The sequence below is a fragment of the Tinamus guttatus genome, unplaced genomic scaffold (genome assembly GCF_059628265.1).
Source record: "Tinamus guttatus ecotype Peru unplaced genomic scaffold, ASM5962826v1 Tinamus_guttatus_pri_ptg000038l, whole genome shotgun sequence".
Classification (NCBI taxonomy): Eukaryota; Metazoa; Chordata; class Aves; order Tinamiformes; family Tinamidae; genus Tinamus; species Tinamus guttatus.
Window position 1 is genome coordinate 5,492,225 of NW_028288572.1, and position 19,319 is coordinate 5,511,543.

Below are 19,319 nucleotides of genomic sequence, written 5' to 3' on the forward strand. Positions count from 1 at the left end.
CTTTTTACTGTAAGATTTATTGTAAAAGACTGACTTAACATCTCAGCAGAAGGAATAATATTATAAGCTTTGCAGGAGTAAGCTGCAAAAACATCTTTTTTGTGTGTGTGCTTAGGAGCCAGGTGAGACAGCACTTCATTTAGCAGTCCGGACTGCTGACCAAACCTCTCTCCATCTGGTTGACTTCCTTGTACAAAACTGGTATGGATTGCTCATTTTTCATTACGTTGTTGTGAATGACAAATGTAGATGTTCAAAATCATTCTTGTGGTACTTTGGATGGAGTTTGCTTATCTTTTCTAATCGTTATTCTTGCCTATGTTTCAAAAGGACATGTTTTATTAACTTTAAGGTAGTAAATGACTGTTTAATGAATAAAAATAGATAAAGAAATTTAAAATTAAATTATGAAAGGCAGCTTTATGTAAAGAAGATGAAAAGAGAAACTTACTTGGAGCATAAGAGAAAAGAGCATCTTTTTGGAACACAAAAATATGAAACAGTGCAAAAAATATAGGTAAAGACAAACAGTAATTCTTGCAAATATAGGGACAAACAGAGTACAGAGAAATCATAGGAATGGAAAGCAAGAATCTTTCACAAAAATAATGGATAAAAGTTAGGCTGGCTTTGGAAAGATGTCTGAATTGTGTTAAAAGTTTTGAGAACCTACTGTTTTAAACTAGTATCTTCAACATCTAATTCACTGGCTGAGCTAATCTTTGTGGTCAGGAATAGTGTTCACAGGAATAGAAAAATTTGATGAAAATGTTTTCTTAAAAAAAATCAAATGATGTAATGGCCCACATCACATTTAAATGCCTTGTATATCCCTGTAAATATGCGGCCTTTATATTTTTTCCTTTTTGTTACCTATATGTCACCATACAGGTAATGATGAAATGAGATGGATTCCATTCCATTTCTATGGCATGCTGCTAAGAAAGCAGCCCTGAGAGCCCCTGTCCACAGTGCAGCTTTTCTGATCTCAGTGTTGCCTTCTGTTCCTCCTTTCAACCTTTTGTGCATCCTCACCGTACCCTTCTTCACAGTTCCTCATACATGCAGGTTTTTTATCCTATTTGGATTCTAACTATGCAAAAATGATTTTGGGGGTATTTTTGAGTAGTTTAGCATATTTAGTAAAATAACACGTTCTGTGAATATTCTGAATGGCAGGAGGAGATCAGCTAGGCATGACCTTACACAGGATTAGCTGTAAATCCAAGTTAATTCTCTCGAATGGACATGTGTAGATGCTCAGTCATTCTCAGCTACTGTTCAGGGCTTCTCAGCAATACACTTGGAACCATAATTCCTAATAATCTTCGGAAGTGAGAGATACACTGCTTAGTTGACATACATTAACCTACCACTTTATATTTGTGCAGTATGGTATTTATGTGTTACCATCAATATTTATTACTCATAGGGATGCTAGATCTAGAATGATCTGGAATAAATAGCACAGAATACCTTACTTTTCTTGGTTGTTTTTCTTTCATTTGTGTTTAGTGGAAACCTGGATAAGCAGACAGCATTGGGTAACACAGTTCTACACTACTGCAGTATGTATAATAAGCCTGAGTGTTTGAAACTGCTTTTGAGGGGGAAGCCAACTATTGATCTGGGTAAGCTCATTTAATTCTAGAAAATAAAGATTTCCTAATTTGCTTATTTATTACTTTTGTTAGACTATATTTATGGACATTGTGTTAAGGCTCTTTCTAAGGAAAAATAAAAGTTATGTTTTAGAAACTGTTAGAAGGATGATTTAAATTTTCCAATAACCAGGCAATAGGAAATACTCAGTTAAGAAATAAAACTTTGAATTTTTTTTTCCACTGCTGTCTTTTAATACAAAACACTTCTGATACTTCCTGGTTTTCTGCAGCATTTATTTCTGACCCATTTCAATTAGTCCGGCCTTCGTGTCTGTTGGTTTATTGTACTATTTACCTCCTGCTTGTGTGCTGGAGTGTTTCAAGTGACCGCTCACGTGAACCCACTCCAGATGCACGTGAGCTTTGCGTGCTCAGGAGTCGGTTCTTTCTTTAATATTAATGTTAGCTGCCTTTGTGCCTTCGCCCAGCGTGCCCTGGCCACCGCCGTAGCTGGCAGGGGATGAGACTGGGTTTCTCAGCTCCTCTCCTTCCGCTCCCTGTCCGTGCGTGGAGATACACCCCTTGCTGTCTCTGCGTCAGTCATTTTCCTTGCATTAAAATTGGCATCTCTCTAAACTGTTTGCTCACATTTTTGGAATCTCTAATTATCTGGACTTGCTGCTTTCCTGCCTTGTCAAAATGGTGAAGAATGTGTCCCTTGAGCTGCAGCCCGTCAGGCTTGGGAGCACCAGTCAATGCCTGTCTGGAGAAAGGATCCTCCCAGGTGTTCAGTGGTTCCTGTGCAGTGGGAGCTTTCTAAGCAGCCGTGTGCACGGCAAAACGTCCGGACCTCCCTCTCTTCCATCATCTTCCTCCACCTCTCCAGTCCAGAAACCACTGCATAAAACCAGGTTTCTAACTCAGCCACAGAAATCATTGGTTTCCTTGGCTTTTCACACATGCTTAGAACACTTGCATATGTTGTAACACTATCATAGGTTAAAGAATTAAACTATTTTTTTTCTCCTACATAATAAAATAAGAAAACTAATCGAACAAGCTGAAGCAGATCCACTGGTGGTTCTTTTGAACTCACTATTTGGTAGATGCTGTAAGAGTGACCTTACCTTTCTGGGCCATTGTTTCTTTCTTGAGATTTCGCACAGGAGCTTCCTATCTTCTTTAAGCCTCAAACCATCATGTTTATACTTAAAGGTTAAAAGTGTGGAATTTATATAGTCTCTCAAGTGATCGGTGTTTTAACTTGAATTAAGAAATAATATTTTTACGTTGCTCTTCATATTAGAAGTTCTAATCCTCCATTATGTGTTTTCATAATGAGCCTTCCTTCTTGCAGAGATCTTCATTGCTCTAAATAAAAGCCCTCTTTGAATGACATCCTGAAAGGGGCCTTTCTAGATAGCTGTTTTAGGTTTTCTAAAATTCACTACTGTTGTTCTATAGATAATATTACACAGATATGGCTACTTGGCAAAACTTTAAATCTGGGTATGGGGCAGAGCACCCTCTGCTGCAGCTGGGGTCTGGGATGCCCTCGTTTTGTGTTCTCTGCTCGGATGGTTGGCAGGGACATGGGGACTGTCTCAGCAGATGCTGCTGCTCAGAAAGAGCCCGATGATACGTGAAGTGCATGAGCACTTATAGTGGAATCCTGCGGGGTGCAGCTGCTATAGAGGAACACAGACATTTTTAAGTCTTTTTAGGAGTTACTCTGCTAAAAATGCAGAAACTCAATGATTCTGTAGACATCTCAAAAAATACACTGTTTTTATTAATTTTGTAGTAAACCAAGCTGGAGAGACGGCTCTGGACACAGCAAAAAGATTGAAAGCTGCCCAGTGTGAAGAACTGGTAAGGAACTAAATAAAGGAAAGGAAGCTTACTTCTTGAAAGATATGATCTATGTAGAGTATCCCTTCACTGCTGTATCTCTGCTGTATCTAACTGTCTGTAGGCTCCTCTAAAAGCTCTGCCATAGCTGGATTAAAAAAAAAAAAAAAGAGCAACTTCAATATGTTGTCTTCATTTCATTCCTTTATAAGTGCATAAGAAAGTGTAAGAGTTTATTTTCTACTGGAATAATTAACTATTTTAACCAGCCCATTTGCAGCCCTTTAATTTCATGGGTTTGGTATTTATCTGAAAATCAGTTACTGCAACAATTTAGAACATGGAATTTCTTCAACTCCCATGTTCTGCTTACAGACATTTGTGCTTGTCAGGAGCACAAATCAGTCCCGAAAATACTGAGTCTATGAAAAGCTTTCAGGTCTGCAGCTTTGCTTAGCTTTTCCTGTTTGGCTTTTTCCAGCCTATTTGGTACAGTTAGGGAGTTGAAAGGTCCTGAAAGTTTCCCGTAAAGAAGAATTGAAACAAAGCTAAACATCCTTGAAGAACAAAGAAGGAAAATAGTGACCAAACTGAAGTGTAAAGTCTGTGAGCTAGAGTAGCAAAAATATAGAACGCTTCTATCTTCGGAAGTTTTTCTCTCCTTTAATCATGGTCAGGGCCAAATTTTCTGGAATCCCCAGAATGTGAGAGATGTCAAGGGGCAGAAACTGAAGTTGAAGAAATAAAGGTATTGGAGCTAAGGGATTTTCTCAGATACTCTGCTGAAGCAGTAATCCAGGAATAAGGATTCTGCATTAGAGCAAAAAGGTCTGAGGACAAACAGGCTTGAAGATGCTTGATTCCGTGCCTTAGTAAGCAAGTACTATCAAAGAAATAATAAAAAAAAAAGCTTAAGCTGTACAGTTTCATGTATAGGACAAATACAGAAGAATCTGTAAAACAGTAATCATTTGCAGGCTGATTCTGTTTTTTATAACTTTCCAACTCTCATTTTGACAATCCAAGAAGGAAATGGGTGTCTTCTCTGCAGCTGTTAATTTTAATATCTTTTATTTAGCAACTGAAAGTTTTTGACATGTAATAATTAAACACTGCACTATCAAGAGAGATTTTCCTTCAAAATTCAAAGCTGTTTTCCTGTTTTCTGGGGATGCAGGTTAACCTTATGCTATGGTTGATAAGGTTGTACTCTCTGTGACTTCATTACTTCCACATCTGCAGTTCTGGTGCTTTTTCCAGGGTTTGAGTATTCTCTCAGCTGGAGAACAGTTTCTTTGCAACACACAGCTGAAGGGATTTTTTTTTTTTTTTTGCAACATATTCTTTGTTAAGCAATGCCTGCTGTTAGTGTGGACCACTTGATTGTGTTTAAGGTCAAACAAAAAAGAACAAAACCCTTGGATATTGCTGGTGAGCTTATCTAGGAGTTAATCACTTCAGATCCTGTAATTGAAATTCTGTGAATACCCTTCAGATTTTCAGTTAACTGTAGCAGTGTTTTATGCCTATTTTTTATTTTTCATTTTGAAAAGGAAAACTATTTTTCAATTTTTCTTAAAATTGGCAGGGAGATGAAGCTAAGGGTAAAAGAAATGACTGGGCCTGTGGGCACAAAAATATAGAAAATAAATATCCAAATGCTTGCAGTGTGATAGAGGTACTGAGCTGATTTGCTTTACAACTAATTAGTGCCTTAGCTGTATAATTCCATTGCATTTCAACTAAATTGGATGCATTAATACTTACACAGCAGGTTGAAAATACGTTATCTCTTTCAAATCTTATTTAAGGATAATCATGTCTGCTTATAAGCTCTCCTGAATAGCTACTACCAAAGAAACTGTGTTTTAAAGACTGTGCAGAAATAGAGAATGATGAGACTTCTGAGTACTGCAATGGAGAACTTGTTACTTCCAAGAATTAATGAACTGCAGTTTTCTCTTAGCTGATGGTTGCAGAAGTAGTTTTTTAAAGAATGTGAATATGCAAACCGGCAGTTTAAAGAATTATGTGCATTATATTAGCCTGATTTCTCCCTGGTAGGGAGAAAAAAGGCCACTTAAATATTTAAATAAGGGGTCAGTTCCTTTACTGTGACTGCAATGCAAGGATAGTGATTTTTTTGGAGGTAAAAGTTGTATACTGCCGAATCTATAAATAGATTTTTCCAATAACTCTATGATGAAATGAACATAGATCTCCCCATTTGGCCTAAGTATTTCTAATTCTCTGCATAAAGGCCTTTTTGGCTTTTATTCTTACATATTTGAAATAAAATCTTAAAGAAAAGGAAGAAGGTCTAATGGACCTGAAAGTCTTTAACATAAGATCAAGTTCTAAAACTGTAAATATTTATATTTGCTACTTGTTATGACAAAATTAACTGTGTGGATGCCAAAGGCGTAGAAAGTCTTTTTACTAAGTTTTTTTTTTTTTTTTTTTCCCCAGCTTTCTCAAGCCAAGGCAGGAAAGCTAAATCCTCACGTCCACGTGGAGTATGAGTGGAATCTTCGTCAGGAAGAAATTGATGAAAGTGACGATGACTTAGATGACAAGGTGAGCATGAATTAGTGCTTGAATTGAAGGTTACACTTGCACTTTAAAAATAATTACTAGGCTTTTTTTAGTACATTATTTAGTGTATTATCAACGTGTATCTAGTGCTTTAAGGCTAAATCTAACTTCAGGTGCATGTTGATTTGCTGATAGTACAATCTTTAATTTTCAGTTACAGAGGAGAGCATCTTTCAGCATGTCTGAGAATATAATAAAACATATTCTAGTCAACACGAGCACAGCATTTTTCTTTATTGGATAAATAAGGTCTCTTTTTTCTTTTTCTCAAACATGTTACTTACATTTAATATTCAGACAGCTATTATAATGTGTTTTTTTTTTTATTCTATTCGCAGCCTAGTCCTATAAAAAAAGAAAGATCTCCAAGACCCCAAAGCTTTTGTCACTCCTCTAGTATTTCTCCCCAAGACAAAATGACTCTTCCTGGATTTAGCACTCCTAGAGACAAGCAAAGACTCTCTTACGGAGCTTTCACCAATCAGATTTTTGCAAGCACAGATTCACCAACCTCTCCAACTGCAGATGCTCCTCCTCTCCCTCCTAGAAATGCTGGCAAAGGTAAGCTTGTCCTCAAACTACTCTGGAAAAGCAGTGTCTTTTTACACAGTTGTCCTTTCTTTTCAAGGTATAATTTTTTTTTGTATTACATTAATGTTTTAATATGGCTTAATGCATGCTCTCAAAAGCAAAAAATAAGATTCATTTTCATAAAGCTGTCCTCAAATGGGTAAAACACAGTAACAAACTCTGCTAAATAAAAGTGAATTCATTTTCTATGGAAATTCTGTTAATATTTTGCAGAAGCATGTATTGTACAAGCCTGTAAAACAATCTCTGGTGGTGGGTAGTGCTGTAGGATGATGTGCTGTGTAAGGTCTGGCAGAGAAGGAAAAGAAACAAAGGTTTGAAGGAAAGGAGGTGCAAGAAGACTTCTCCTTGCAGTCCAACTGTGTGGGAAGAGAAGAGTACCAGAACGACCTGTGAGGGACAAGACATGTTGGTGTTAGACTTTCCTTCCCTCTCAGTGCACCAAGATGCCCATTCCACTTGAAGAGAAGATGGTATAAAGATAAGGTATAAAGAACTGCAGAGGAGGTACCCAGCCAGTTGCTAATGGTTAACAAGTCACAGGCTGAAGATCAGTGTTAAAACGCACTTAGTCTTGAGTGAAACAACCTCTTTGCTCTTGTCGCATTGACCAAAAGGAAGGCCACAGCTGGATCATTATTGCCATCTACATTCAGTCCAAATGGATGAGAGGCTTTTTTTTTTTTCCTCTTCTGTGATTAATAGTAACAGTGACTCTGTTGGTGGTAGCATTTGGATGGGCAGAGAACTTATTTTCATAAGAGGTTTATAGCTGCAGTCTTTGTGGATAAGGATTCTGCAGCCTAGATAGCAATAAGCTTCAAGTTTAGGGGACATACTGACCAAAACCTGTAACTTCACTACAATTTGTAGAAGTCTAGTCTTAGAACAACAACATTTTTTTTTTTTTACTAATTTAGAAATAGCCAAATTGTGTTTCTACAGTAGGCTTGCTAGAGAACTTGAGTTGTGATGAAGTTCAAGACTATAGTGGTTGTCCCTACTGTGCTGTCTTCACTTCGTATTTCATTTCTTCAACTTCTGATTAACCTTATTTTCAAAGAAGAGCTCTCAGTAAAATGTGTAAGATTAAATAAAAGAAAAAAAGGGGGAACAGAATAGAGTTTGATGTTAGATGTCTGCTGTTACATGATTTAAGTACTATGCCTAAAAGCTACTGTTCCACCAACAGAACAGTAAATCAGAACTCTGGTTTATGTGTTCAGTCTAGACCAGGGTAACTTTTTATTTTGATCACAAAAGAGTTGCAAGAGTTGGAACCAAACATAAGCATGTTTTCTTAACAAGATTAAGGAGCTTGTATCTCCGGTCCATGTGTACAGGTTTCAATGCCTTGTCAACTTTCAGTGCATTAAAAAGAAAATAATTTTGTTTTGTCATTGTATATTATAGTTCACATACAGGTTATTCATAAAATTGCCTTTGTCCAGATAGGGGAATATTTACATATATGTTTCTTTCTATGTATGTGTTCAAGTGTCAGAATGTTAAGTATTTGCTTAGCTGTTTCTGCAAATTGTTTCCCACATGAGTGAATCAACTCAACACTGAAGCTAACTTGAAAGAAATGACACATTAAATTATTTTGTTTTCATTTCAAGGATTAAGGAATAGAAATCCTTATTTGTACTGCAGCAATATAATTAAGATATCACAAAATGTTGGGGAAGCATTCCCTTCTAGTGGCCATAGCAATGTACCCTGCTGTGTCAAGAGTCACAGTGTAAGTCTAAGTGAGAGGTGGAGTGGAACTCTGCTAAATTTAGGTCACCAGCTTTTTTTGCTTCCAAAACACCAAATTTTACAGTCTGCTAGTGATGCTGTATTTTGGGTTGAGTTTTATATAGAGACACTGTCACGTATTGAGTTTTAGAACCATCCATTGTATGCAGACTTACACTCGCAATGATTAGGACCAAGGAACAAACTGGCAAATGGCAAGAACAGTCACGAGAATGTGAAAGTCACTGGTTGCCACTGTGGGTGCCCTTGTGGTTTATTATGAAGTGTGCTGCACTTTGTCAGCATTTAATCCTTAACTAAATCCTTAACTAAATTTAAACTCACCTACTGTCCCTGAGCCTAATCTGATTTTGGCCCCTGATCTGCTGTGTGGCCCCAGCAGGTACCATGGGGCCCAGGTAGAGCATGGAGCCAATCTGTAGCAGGGGGATCATTATTTTAGAAAGAGATAGAGGTTTTAAACGCTTCACGATGATGGATATCCTTGGGGACATACAAATTGGCAGATTTGGTGTCTTAGGAGTTAATTTGATCCATTGTTAAAACCGCCTAGGTAGATTTTTTTTTTAATTGTTGGTATGTGCAAATTCTAGAATTCTTTCGGTTCTCCCATACCCCATGTTAATGTAAGACCAAATTTACTAGTTGGATAACATTTGTGTGCTGGAATGAGATTACTTCTGGCTTTATTTGCATTCAGGAAGCAGAGAGCTGGTGAATTTTTTAGGTTATTGATAATCCTGAAGTATGTACAGTCACTTTGGAAGTGAAGGTTCCTGCAGCAGCAGTGCAACAAATGTGCCTGCACTTGGGCTGTTCTGCTGCAAAGTCCAAGTTAGTCCTAACCTGACCATGAATATTGGCTAAGACATGATGTATTCCTCACTACCAGCTCATTTGTGGGTACATTCCCAGCATCCTGCTATAGTTTTTGTTAGTCCTAATAGGCAGAATGAAACCCCTGTACTTTTTTCTCAGTAGTTTATCTAACTTTATTCATTACTGGTGTAGTAGTAGTGAAGTAGTTAATAGGACTAAGCACAAGAGATGAAAAAAAGTTTGCCCCAGCTTAATTGCAAAGCCACAGTGAGTTTTCATATTTTTATCAACACATTGCTGGAGAGCTGTCCTACGGGCCCCTGTTTCTGTTTTGTTAAACAAACCAAGCAGTTTTTTCCCTCTCCTAATCTAATAGCCTTTTATTCTCCTGCTGTGTCAGTTATCCTTTCATTCTGGTGCCTTCTCTGCACCCCTCCTGTTGAAAGTGGCTTTCTTAAACCTGGGTCACAGGAACTGCGTGCAGATTTGTGGCCGAGGTCTTGCAGGAGCAGCATCGAAACATTCCTCCTCCTACTGAAAGCACCGTGTCAGAACAGCTTTTTGTCCTGGTTATTTATTTATTTATTCCCCATGGTTGTCGCATCGTACACCAGGCATTATACAGACAGTCTCTACATAATCTGGTGCCTCATCATTGAAAACTAGCTGTATAACAGTACAATTTCTCTAAGCAGAAGTTAACCTTATCCCCATTACTGTTGTGTTCTATCTCATTTCTGTTAGCTCTGTCTCTGAGGTCATCCCGTTTCTCCTCTTTGTCTGAGTCAGGATGCAGCCGTATTGCAGCTTTCCTTCTCACGTGCTTATGGACTTATTAAAAAAGAATGCTTGCAAATGTGCTATGTATTTTGGTTAAATAAAATCGAGTTAGCTCTTAGTACTGGAACAGCAAGGGAAGGCCAATGGTCAGACATTTCTTTTCATGTTTCATTTGTTTTCATGTTTGTGTAGCAGTCCAAAAATTGTTGAATGTAAGTTTTGACTTTTCTTCTTTCCTTTAGCAGGATATTTTTTTAACATTATTTAAAATTGTATTTCAGATGTTATTTTTGAATCAGTTTAATCGTAGCTCTCTTGATTATTGTTTTTTTTTCTTTAACAGTCTTATTTTCAGTAATAAAGACATATGACTAAAGGAAGACAAACTGAAGAGGGCTTTTAGTAATATCAATGCAGAAATTGTCACTCATAAGTACTTGAGAAGTAAGGCTAACAATATTTGTTAATGAAAATGCCATTTTTAATGCAAACTTACTTTTTTTTGCAGTACCTCTTCTAGCCTTAACTGGAATACTGGTTCTTCTATAGCTCTCATTAAGTGGTAAAATATGGCTACGAATGTGAGGTTTTTACACTATCAAAACACTATTTTTGGAGTGGTTGGTAACAGCTTTGCATGTTGTCACTAGTGCACAAGTTAACAGGTACTATACTAACTCCACAAAGGCTGAAAAGCAGCACACTATAAATTGCAGACCTTTTCCAGTTCTTTAATTTAATAAGTCTGTTTGCATAGGAAAGCATGATGCTTGTGATAGGAAAAAGAGATAAAAGATGAGAATTGCTTCTGTTGAAAGCAGCTACCACCCAGATAATGGAAAAAACAGAGAGCCCAAAGGGAACAGAATATAAAAAAAAAAGTCTTTGTCTTTTATTTATTTTGTGTGTGTGCCTTATGTGAGGAAGCACTTGCCCTGGGATGGGAACTTCACCACTGTGAGAGGTCATCATCAAGATGACTTTGGAGAAGAAATGGTTGGCTTATCTCTAAGTACTAACTGGGGAGCAGTTAGTCTTCTAGATCAAAATACATTGTAATTCTAACCAGGAAGAAAATGTCTACCTTGCCTATAACAGTGTTATGAGAATGAATGCATATTGTAAAATATATTGTATGTAACACATATAAAGTATTTTGATAATTTTATCTGTACTTAATGTGTCATCAGACCTGAGTATTACTTCACTGCCTGTTTCTGTAAATTGTGCTAGATTCCAGAGTGTTTCCACATTGGCTTTATATGAAACATGATGTGTTTTTTATGAGAAATCATTTAAAGTTTTGCCTTATTTCCTACTTATTTGAAAAAAACATTATTTTATAAGCGTTTCCATCAGCCATCTAATCAGGAATATGTTATGACTTTTAAATTCCTGTTTATCCACTCCATTTACCCAGTTATAAAGCTAATATAATAACATATGATGGTAATCTGGTAAGAGCAGCTGTTAGCATCTTTTCCCTAAAATTGCTGGGTATCATGTAAACTTTTGAAAGCTGTGTTGGGATAACATTTTAAAACTTTTCTATGACATCTATAGACACACTATGTATGTCCTGTGACATACTTTTTTTTTCCCCTATATAATCTCATACTGAATATTATTTTTGTGGGCAAGATGTCTTCATGTTATTGGCAATGCAAAGCTCAAATTGCAGTCACTCTGTTTCTGAAGTAGTATTTTCGCAATAAGCCTGTAATGGCTATTTCAAAATATTTCCTCATGTTTTAAGTGAAGTTTGAACTACTTGTGAATGTGCATGGGGGAAGAACCAACTGCCTTTTATTCTGGAACTGGGATATAGTGTAGTTCAAATAATAGGACACTAGGTGGTGGTAGGATGGAAGCTTATGAAGTGTTTGCAGTTCCTGCTTGCAGACATTTTGGAAGTAGGTAACTCCACCTGGAAATTTCAGCATAGGATTTTTCTACTGACATACTCTGTATGTTTTCTGTATGCTTATAAAAAATACTGATGTTAATACTGGTTATTTAATTTTCCTTTCAACCCCACATTTCCTAAATGTGCCCAGAGTTACTTGCGTTTTCTAGAATGGAATTTTTTCAGAAGCATTTAAGCAAACTAGAGGAATTCCAACTTGCTGAAGTATAGAGGTTCTTCAGTCAAAATTTAGCAAGAAAAATGCTATTTGTTTTTGCTGTCAGAAATTAGTTTTAAAATGTGGTTTAAATTTTGTTGCTTTCTTAAATAACTGAAGCTCAAGGAAGAAATGAAAGTAAGAAAGAATTAAAAATTGGATCACAGTCTCACTAATTTGCACTAGCAATTCACTACTCATCAATTAATGGCTTTGTGAACTTGGGAGTAACTGAAATAGAGAGAAAGTGTATTTATAGAAATGAACAACAAGGCCATGCCCCAAATCTGCTGGTCTTATGGTTGAGATGCTCAGCTGTGCCCTGAGAGGGGTTCCAGGCCTGAACCTGGAAGAGAGTAGATTGGATCAGCACCTCATTATGGGCAGGTTCATTAATCTTGCTCGGGGGGCTAGGAAGAAAGAAAGAGGTGACCATCTGAAAGGTGTTCTACACTTATTTATTACTTTTATGAAATGCAGTGATTTGGGAAGGAGCACAGACTTTGGTAATTTTCATTTTTTACTGTAGAGATTAAAAATAAATCTTTCCAAGGAGGCAGCTTTAGCTCTGTGTGTGAGTTAGGGTACATTCTGATTAACAAAACCAAAATTTTGCTCAAATACTGTTAAAATAAGTTATGTTTTCAGGAATAAATAAGATTCTGTAGCATTTTAAAATATGTTATTTCTGAACTTCCAGCTATGAATAGATTTTGCTTTCAAAACTATATGGCCAGACATCTGCATTTATCTGGAGTCCATGATGGCAAAGCTATCATTCTTGTAGGACTTGCTGCAGGAACATGGGCTGGAGGAAAACTATTTTAATAAGGTGGAAAAAATAAGCTACTCTGTTGGACCTAATTTAGATAAATGTTTCAATTATTTTTTTGGCAGTAATGTTAGTGGGCTGAAGCAGTTTTCCTCTCACTGCATTTTGGGCCCTGCTCTGCTTGCTTCCTTGAGCTCATTCAAGCATTTATGGTGGTGAATGGTAAAGTGGATCGGGGAAACATTGCTGTTCCTTCCTAATCCGTATCTATGTCCATATCCTGTTAAGTGGCGCTTGCGCCAGGGTCATGGCAAGGGGAAATCCAGGGTGTTTGGGGTAGGACAGGGCTGACTACTAATCTATAATGAGCAATGCTACCAAAATATATCTAATCTCAGCCTTAGAAAGGGATTTTCTGATGTCTGTTCTGACACCTGCAAACAATAATGTGTCATACTCTAAGAATGTGTTTTGCTATAGCTAAGCCACAAAGAAAAAGGAAAACAACTAACAAAATGTATTAAGTTTAGAATCCTATTTTCAAGTTTTGAAGATGGCTTTTGTTCTTTATTTGCTTTAACAGAATTAATACAGGATGCTCTGGAGCAAAAACCCCGCCTCCACAAGAGAGTATCTAGAAAGATACTTCATTCTGGTGTAAAGCTATCTTAAATCCAAATGCGAAATATTACTTAAGATTGTTCACGTACTTTGTCATGGCAATGTGTAAAATGGAAGCTCCTGGAGTGACTAACGCTGTGTTTTTGAACGATCCACGTGTGTCGTTTTCTCGCCAGGTCGCTCCTCGTGCCGCGGTTAGCCCGGGCGGCAGCGCGGCGACTGTCTCGTCCCACCTCACCAGCGCTTCGGCATGGCTCGTCCGCTGGGTCTAGTGTCTCGCTGCACCTTGCTGTGGTCTGACTGAACTTTCTGGTGCTGCTTTGATGTTTATGGCGTGCCCGTGTAAGAGGACTGTCTTGTTTTGCAGGCCCACCTTCAACCCTCCCTCTAGGCACCCCGGCCTCTAGTGGCAGCTCCACCCTGTCCAAGAAGAGGCCTCCTCCCCCGCCCCCGGGACACAAACGAACCCTGTCCGACCCACCAAGCCCACTACCTCACGGACCCCAGAATAAGGGCCCAATTCCTTGGGGTGAGTCTTTCGAAACGCAAAGCACGAGGGCAGGGGAAGGCCTTTCCGGTGGGCGCTCCGTAACCTCCTATCCCTTTCGCCTAGCGCTTGCTTCCCAGTGGTTGCAGTGTCAGGCGGAGCAGCGGTTGTCTTCTGTCTCTGTAGCTTCCAGCTTTCTGTACCCAAGTCTCCCTTGGGGAAACTGGTGATATTCCAGGTTTCTCTGCAGCCCAACTCAACCTCCTGTCGCCTCACCAGCCTCCTAGGCTGCCTTTACCCCGTCCTCTTCCTCCTGCCGCCTCTGTTCTGCCGCCACTTCCTCACCCTGCTGCTGTCTCACCAGCTGGTTCAGCTGGATGAGAACCAGAATTCAGACCTGGTTTGGACAGATGCACCTCAATAAATCTGTGCAGTTCTCCCAGGGGCAGAGTAAGGGCCTTTTTTTTGTTGTTGTTTTTTTTTTCTTGGTCTATGTGCCAAGTCCCTCCTGCAGAGCATTCATAACGAAGTGGTTGGGATGTGTTGTCTTAATGTTTCTAGGTTTTGTGATGTTGCCTCTACATATCAAAAGACTGATAGGTTTGCATCCTTTCACCAGCAACAGAAATTAAAAAATAAAAAAGTTGCATACCAGGCTACCTTTCAGAGAGAAACTTTTTAAAAATTATTTTCCTGCCTACACAGATTCATTCTCTTTTTAATAAAGATTTCTCTGTGCAGTCAAATTTTTCCTGTAGCTATAAACCACAGGCCCATGTAATTTTCTATGATTTTAGAATAGCTGGCACAATTTCCTCAAATCCCATTAACTTTTGAGTTGTAATCCAATACTTACGTGACAGGGCCATCCATATACTACTCAGATCTCTGAGTATTCTTTTTGTGTTTCACTATGAACATAAAATCTCCAGCAAACCTAAAAGTATATATTTTTTTTCTACGAGGGGGAATATAAGTATTAAATTTGAATTTAACTTCAGTTAAATGTCTTAAATCATGTAGTACCCATGTGTAGCATATACGTGATTTAGTCTAGGATTTAATATAAAGAAACGTATAGAGTCTAATGAAAAGAAATGCATTTTTATTAAGAAGTAGAAATAATGATAATCTTTGCATTTCTCTACTTTTTTTCTTTTTAGAAACTGTGATGTGGAAAATGTGTTGCCCTTCCTGCCAGTTTTAATAGCCCTGTATTGTTTTAGCAGTAGTCAACACATTTCTGAGGAGTTCGGACTTCAAAATTAAAAGATCTTTTAGTCCAAATCAGCACCAAAAATACCACACACTTTAGCATAACACTTGTGGAATCTAATACTTGCAGAATGAAAATTATGATGGGAGCAGATGTTAAGTTAGTATCAGTTTTTCTTAAAAAGAAGAGATGAAGGAGAAGGAAAATATGGGAAGATGTAGGTGTGGAATAGAAGCTGAAAAACTTTGAAGTAGCTTTTCAAAGCAGGGCCAGAGAAAAGAACTTTTTTTTTTTCCTCCTATCTGCCGTACTCTGCAGGCAAATCTCTGTGGATGGAAGAGGAGCCTTGTCTTCCCCCATAGATGAGAACTGTACAAAGATCACTTTTTTGAGTATCGTAAAGTTATTTAAAGAGGAAGGCTTTTCTATCTGCCTTTGCTCTGCTGAGTGTTTAAGAATTTTGCCCAAATTCACAGCTTTACTTTTCAAAAGCTCATTTCTCTCTCGTCATTTTTCTTGCTACTTTGTCCTTCGCCATTTTTCTCACCTATACGTTGAGAGTTCAAGCAGAACAATCTGTAAGTTTTGTCCTACGAAATCAAGTAACTATTCAGAGATGTTTTAAAAGTGGCATGTAGATTATTTTGTATTTCTATAGCAACCATGAGATATTTTTCCTTGCTTTATCCATAGGGCCTGCATGTGAAGGATTTAGTGTTTGTTCTTGATTTAAAACTTTTAACAAGACTCAGTATTAGCCTCTCTGCAGCAATTGAAATTTATGAAAGTTAAGGAAATTTAAGGGACTGTTACTCCTTAAGATCTAATTATGACATAGGATTGGCTGCAGTCTTATCACAGTTTCTATAATTTCATTGCTCAGGGTGAGTACCCATGTATGACAAAGTAGATCCTATAGTAGAGAGATATCTTATATTGGCTGGAACAGGTAAAGGGATGGGGAAAAGCTAATTCCAAAAATATTTTTGTGTCACCATTATTTCATGTAGACTCTGATGCCTTAAGAATGGGAGATTCAGATGGCCTTTGCATAGCAAAGCCTTTGCTCTGCTTCTTGGTAAATGTTGTCCCTGGGAAATATATGTAATTTTCTGAAGCTGGTTCTAAGATTGTTTAGACATGCTGTTGTAGGAGAGGGAAAGGGATATGATAAATACACTAAAACAAGATAGGTATGTGGTTGTACCTTGGGCGTGGTGGTGATAATGAGGGAGCTCTTTCGTACCGGAAGAGTTCAGAAGCACCAGGATTCAGATTTTGCTGCTTCTTGACAGAACTGAGTAAACCTAGGAGCTTGTCTTTATCAGGAAGTTAATTCAGGTTTTGGTATCATTGACTTGAGGTGTAGACTCTTCTGGTTTAAAGATTCTGTAGAGTAAAATGTCGATCCACACAAATTTGATATTTTGTGAATAAAGTCAGGCTAACATGATTTTAGAAAGATGCACCTTATAGAGCAAAACTTCAGCATCTGCCATAAATTTATCTGGATGCTGGTTTGCAGTGTTTCCTTCTGTTTCTAAGAAAATTGGAACACTGTGTTGAGGGAGGAAGAAAAGAAAAAAAGCGATTCCGTACAGCAGTAACTGAGCAGCGTAACTCAGAGCTCTTCCTTGCCAGCAGATGTCAGCTTCGAGTGGCTCGTTCCTAATGTGTGTTATATGCAGACCAGTTTGGAGGATTGTTACAGTCCCTCTATCTTTCTCAGTTTACAAAGTTATTAATAAAGATCAATCTTTAAATATTTAGACATGTTCTGTAGAGGATAGTTGGAAAGGTGTGACTTTGATGTAAATTTATACATTTTGGTTCTCTTAATGTTGTTAATTTTTTTAATGTTTTTTTTACCTCAGGTAATGATTTGGGCCCACCTTCAACTAAGGCTGCAAACAAGTTTGAGGGGATGTCTCAGCAGTCAAGGTAAAATCAAATCAATGTCTATAACTTTGAAGATGAGCATTTATCTTAATGCATCTGAGTGTAAACAAGAAAAATTAGCCTTTTATATGAGGTAGAACCTCAGTTACGGACATCATTAGTGTTGAGGTATCGTGCCTGGTGCTGTAGAAAAACAAAACGCTTCGTGGTGTCACTCCTGGGGTAGGTTGCATAGAAGTAGCCTCCCTAAGAGAGAGGACCAGTCTCAGTCTTCCAGGTGAACAGCATCCGAGCCTGCTAGGCATGTGTGCTGACATGCACTTTTTAATAAAACAAACTGACATGCGTTGGATTCGTCCTTAGGATCAGAACTTGTGTTATGTGATGAATCCTTCCAGGTGGTTTGTGGTATTCAGAAGAAAATAAGTGCTGGTCTGCAGTGTAAGGAGCTGGTGCCATGTTTGATATCTGTAACGTCAGGGTGAAGGGGTGAGGCTTTTCTTGATATAGTAGTTAGGACTCTAAGGGGATAGCTAATTATTTACAGATGCAAGATTGAGTTTGGCTGTTCTTTCAGTTTTGCATTAGTATATATTTTTGTCTTTAAATCAGGCCTAGAAACTGAAGCTGAAAGTGTTTGTTTAACCTCATTTCAAAGTGTTCAGGGATAAGTAATACCAGATTCAAGGTTGTTCATGAAGCAGAAAACTTTCTGTTCTGTTGAACATATTTTAGCAAGTTCCTGACTTGCTTATCTACTCTTTCCTCATTGTTTTAAGTTAATTATTTTGAGGTGATACTGATTTTTTTAATAGCTTGAATCAGTTTGCTTTCTTCTTTGTAGCCTTTTCTGGAGAGGCGTTTGAAATCAGCCTAAATCTCATGAAAAAGCACAGCTCATTATCCCTTTAATATCAGCAGTGCTAGAAGAGCCTCGGAGCAGGAAGGGTCTGGCGGTGGTGTAAGTTTAAGGAGGCTGGGATCCAGCAATGCAAATGTTGTCTGAGCTACATAGCTTCACAAAAGCAGAACCACCACTGAGATCATTTTCCCCTTTCACGACAGAGTTTAGCTGGTGCCAAACCAGATGGTAGTTTAGGATTAAATTGAGTTAAGGAAGCAAATTATCTTATAAGATTGGTAGCCTGAGCAAATAGGCGTAACTTGGATCAGGGGTGAAACATTTCCAATATTTAGCAGAATCTGCTCTGCGGTGAACAACTTATTTTCTCAAAGATCAGAGTCTTTTCGTTACTTAATTTAAAACGAAATGGACAAGGTGAAATGCCCGTGGAACCTTTTCCTCATGCAGTACAGAAAGCACAGTGACTCACAGCCATTTAAAGGTCTTCATAGCTGGTATTTCAGAGCCTTTTTGATTTTCATGACCTAAGGCTGTTTAGACTGTGCCTCGAGACAAGTAGCTCTGGACACAGCACGATGTAGTTGTTGACAGCTGAGTATGGAAATATCAGGGTCTGCTGCTAATGCAGAAAGCGGCACTTTTGGGTGATACATAAACTAACCAAAGGAAAATCCATTTTCAGCAGAACATTCACAGTGTTTGTCAAGAAGGGTTCAACAGACTTGTGTCTTACAGACTTCAAAACGAGTTTCTTAGTCTCTCTGGTACTAGAATGATTCTAGAATTACAAAATTGTGTGCCCAGAATTTGGGGCGAGAGTGAGACACAGCAGGGAGGTCTCATAGTTCATTTATAGAAAAGCAACTCAGCTTTGTGTTTGGTGGAAGGATTTTGTCTTTTTGTGCAAATGCTTAGTATATTTATATACAATACCCCACTTGTGCACTGGATGACAAGACAGGCTCAATCCGAGAAACTTCAAGCTGCTAATGTAAAGAACAGATTATATTCTGAGTGATTCAGTATAGTTGCTTTAATGTTTAAAGACAAAGTTTCTTATCTCTCAGCTCAGTTCTCTTTTAGTTTCACCTGTTTTCAGCGTACGTTTTTTTGCACATACGTCCATAGAATAAATCTACTCTGCAACCTTAAAGTTTTGCATGAGCTTTGCATGTTGTCTTTTCTGTAGGAAAAAGTGGTCTGTTCTTAATAGTGCTTTGAGTTTCAGGACTAACCCACAGGCAAGGTGAAAACTTCATTATACAAAATAAGTATAAATGTAGATTTTTCTAAATTATGGTTGTGAGGAAGTAAAAATGGGAAAGAATAAGT

The 19,319-nt window shown here is 38.0% G+C and overlaps 1 protein-coding gene across 3 annotated transcripts in view; it reads left to right on the top strand.

The window, feature by feature from the left end:
* Window positions 1–19,319, top strand: part of ASAP1 (ArfGAP with SH3 domain, ankyrin repeat and PH domain 1) — a 153,215-nt gene that overhangs the window by 123,327 nt on the left and 10,569 nt on the right. For 2 of the 3 annotated variants that reach the window (XM_088534972.1, XM_088534962.1), the window contains exons 20-26: window positions 116–201; window positions 1,516–1,631; window positions 3,409–3,476; window positions 5,925–6,032; window positions 6,389–6,611; window positions 13,888–14,049; window positions 17,098–17,164. In XM_088534972.1, the coding sequence (XP_088391098.1) occupies window positions 116–201; window positions 1,516–1,631; window positions 3,409–3,476; window positions 5,925–6,032; window positions 6,389–6,611; window positions 13,888–14,049; window positions 17,098–17,164 (830 nt within the window). The remainder of the gene's footprint in view (window positions 1–115; window positions 202–1,515; window positions 1,632–3,408; window positions 3,477–5,924; window positions 6,033–6,388; window positions 6,612–13,887; window positions 14,050–17,097; window positions 17,165–19,319) is intronic. The other variant, XM_088534982.1, reaches the window with a different exon arrangement.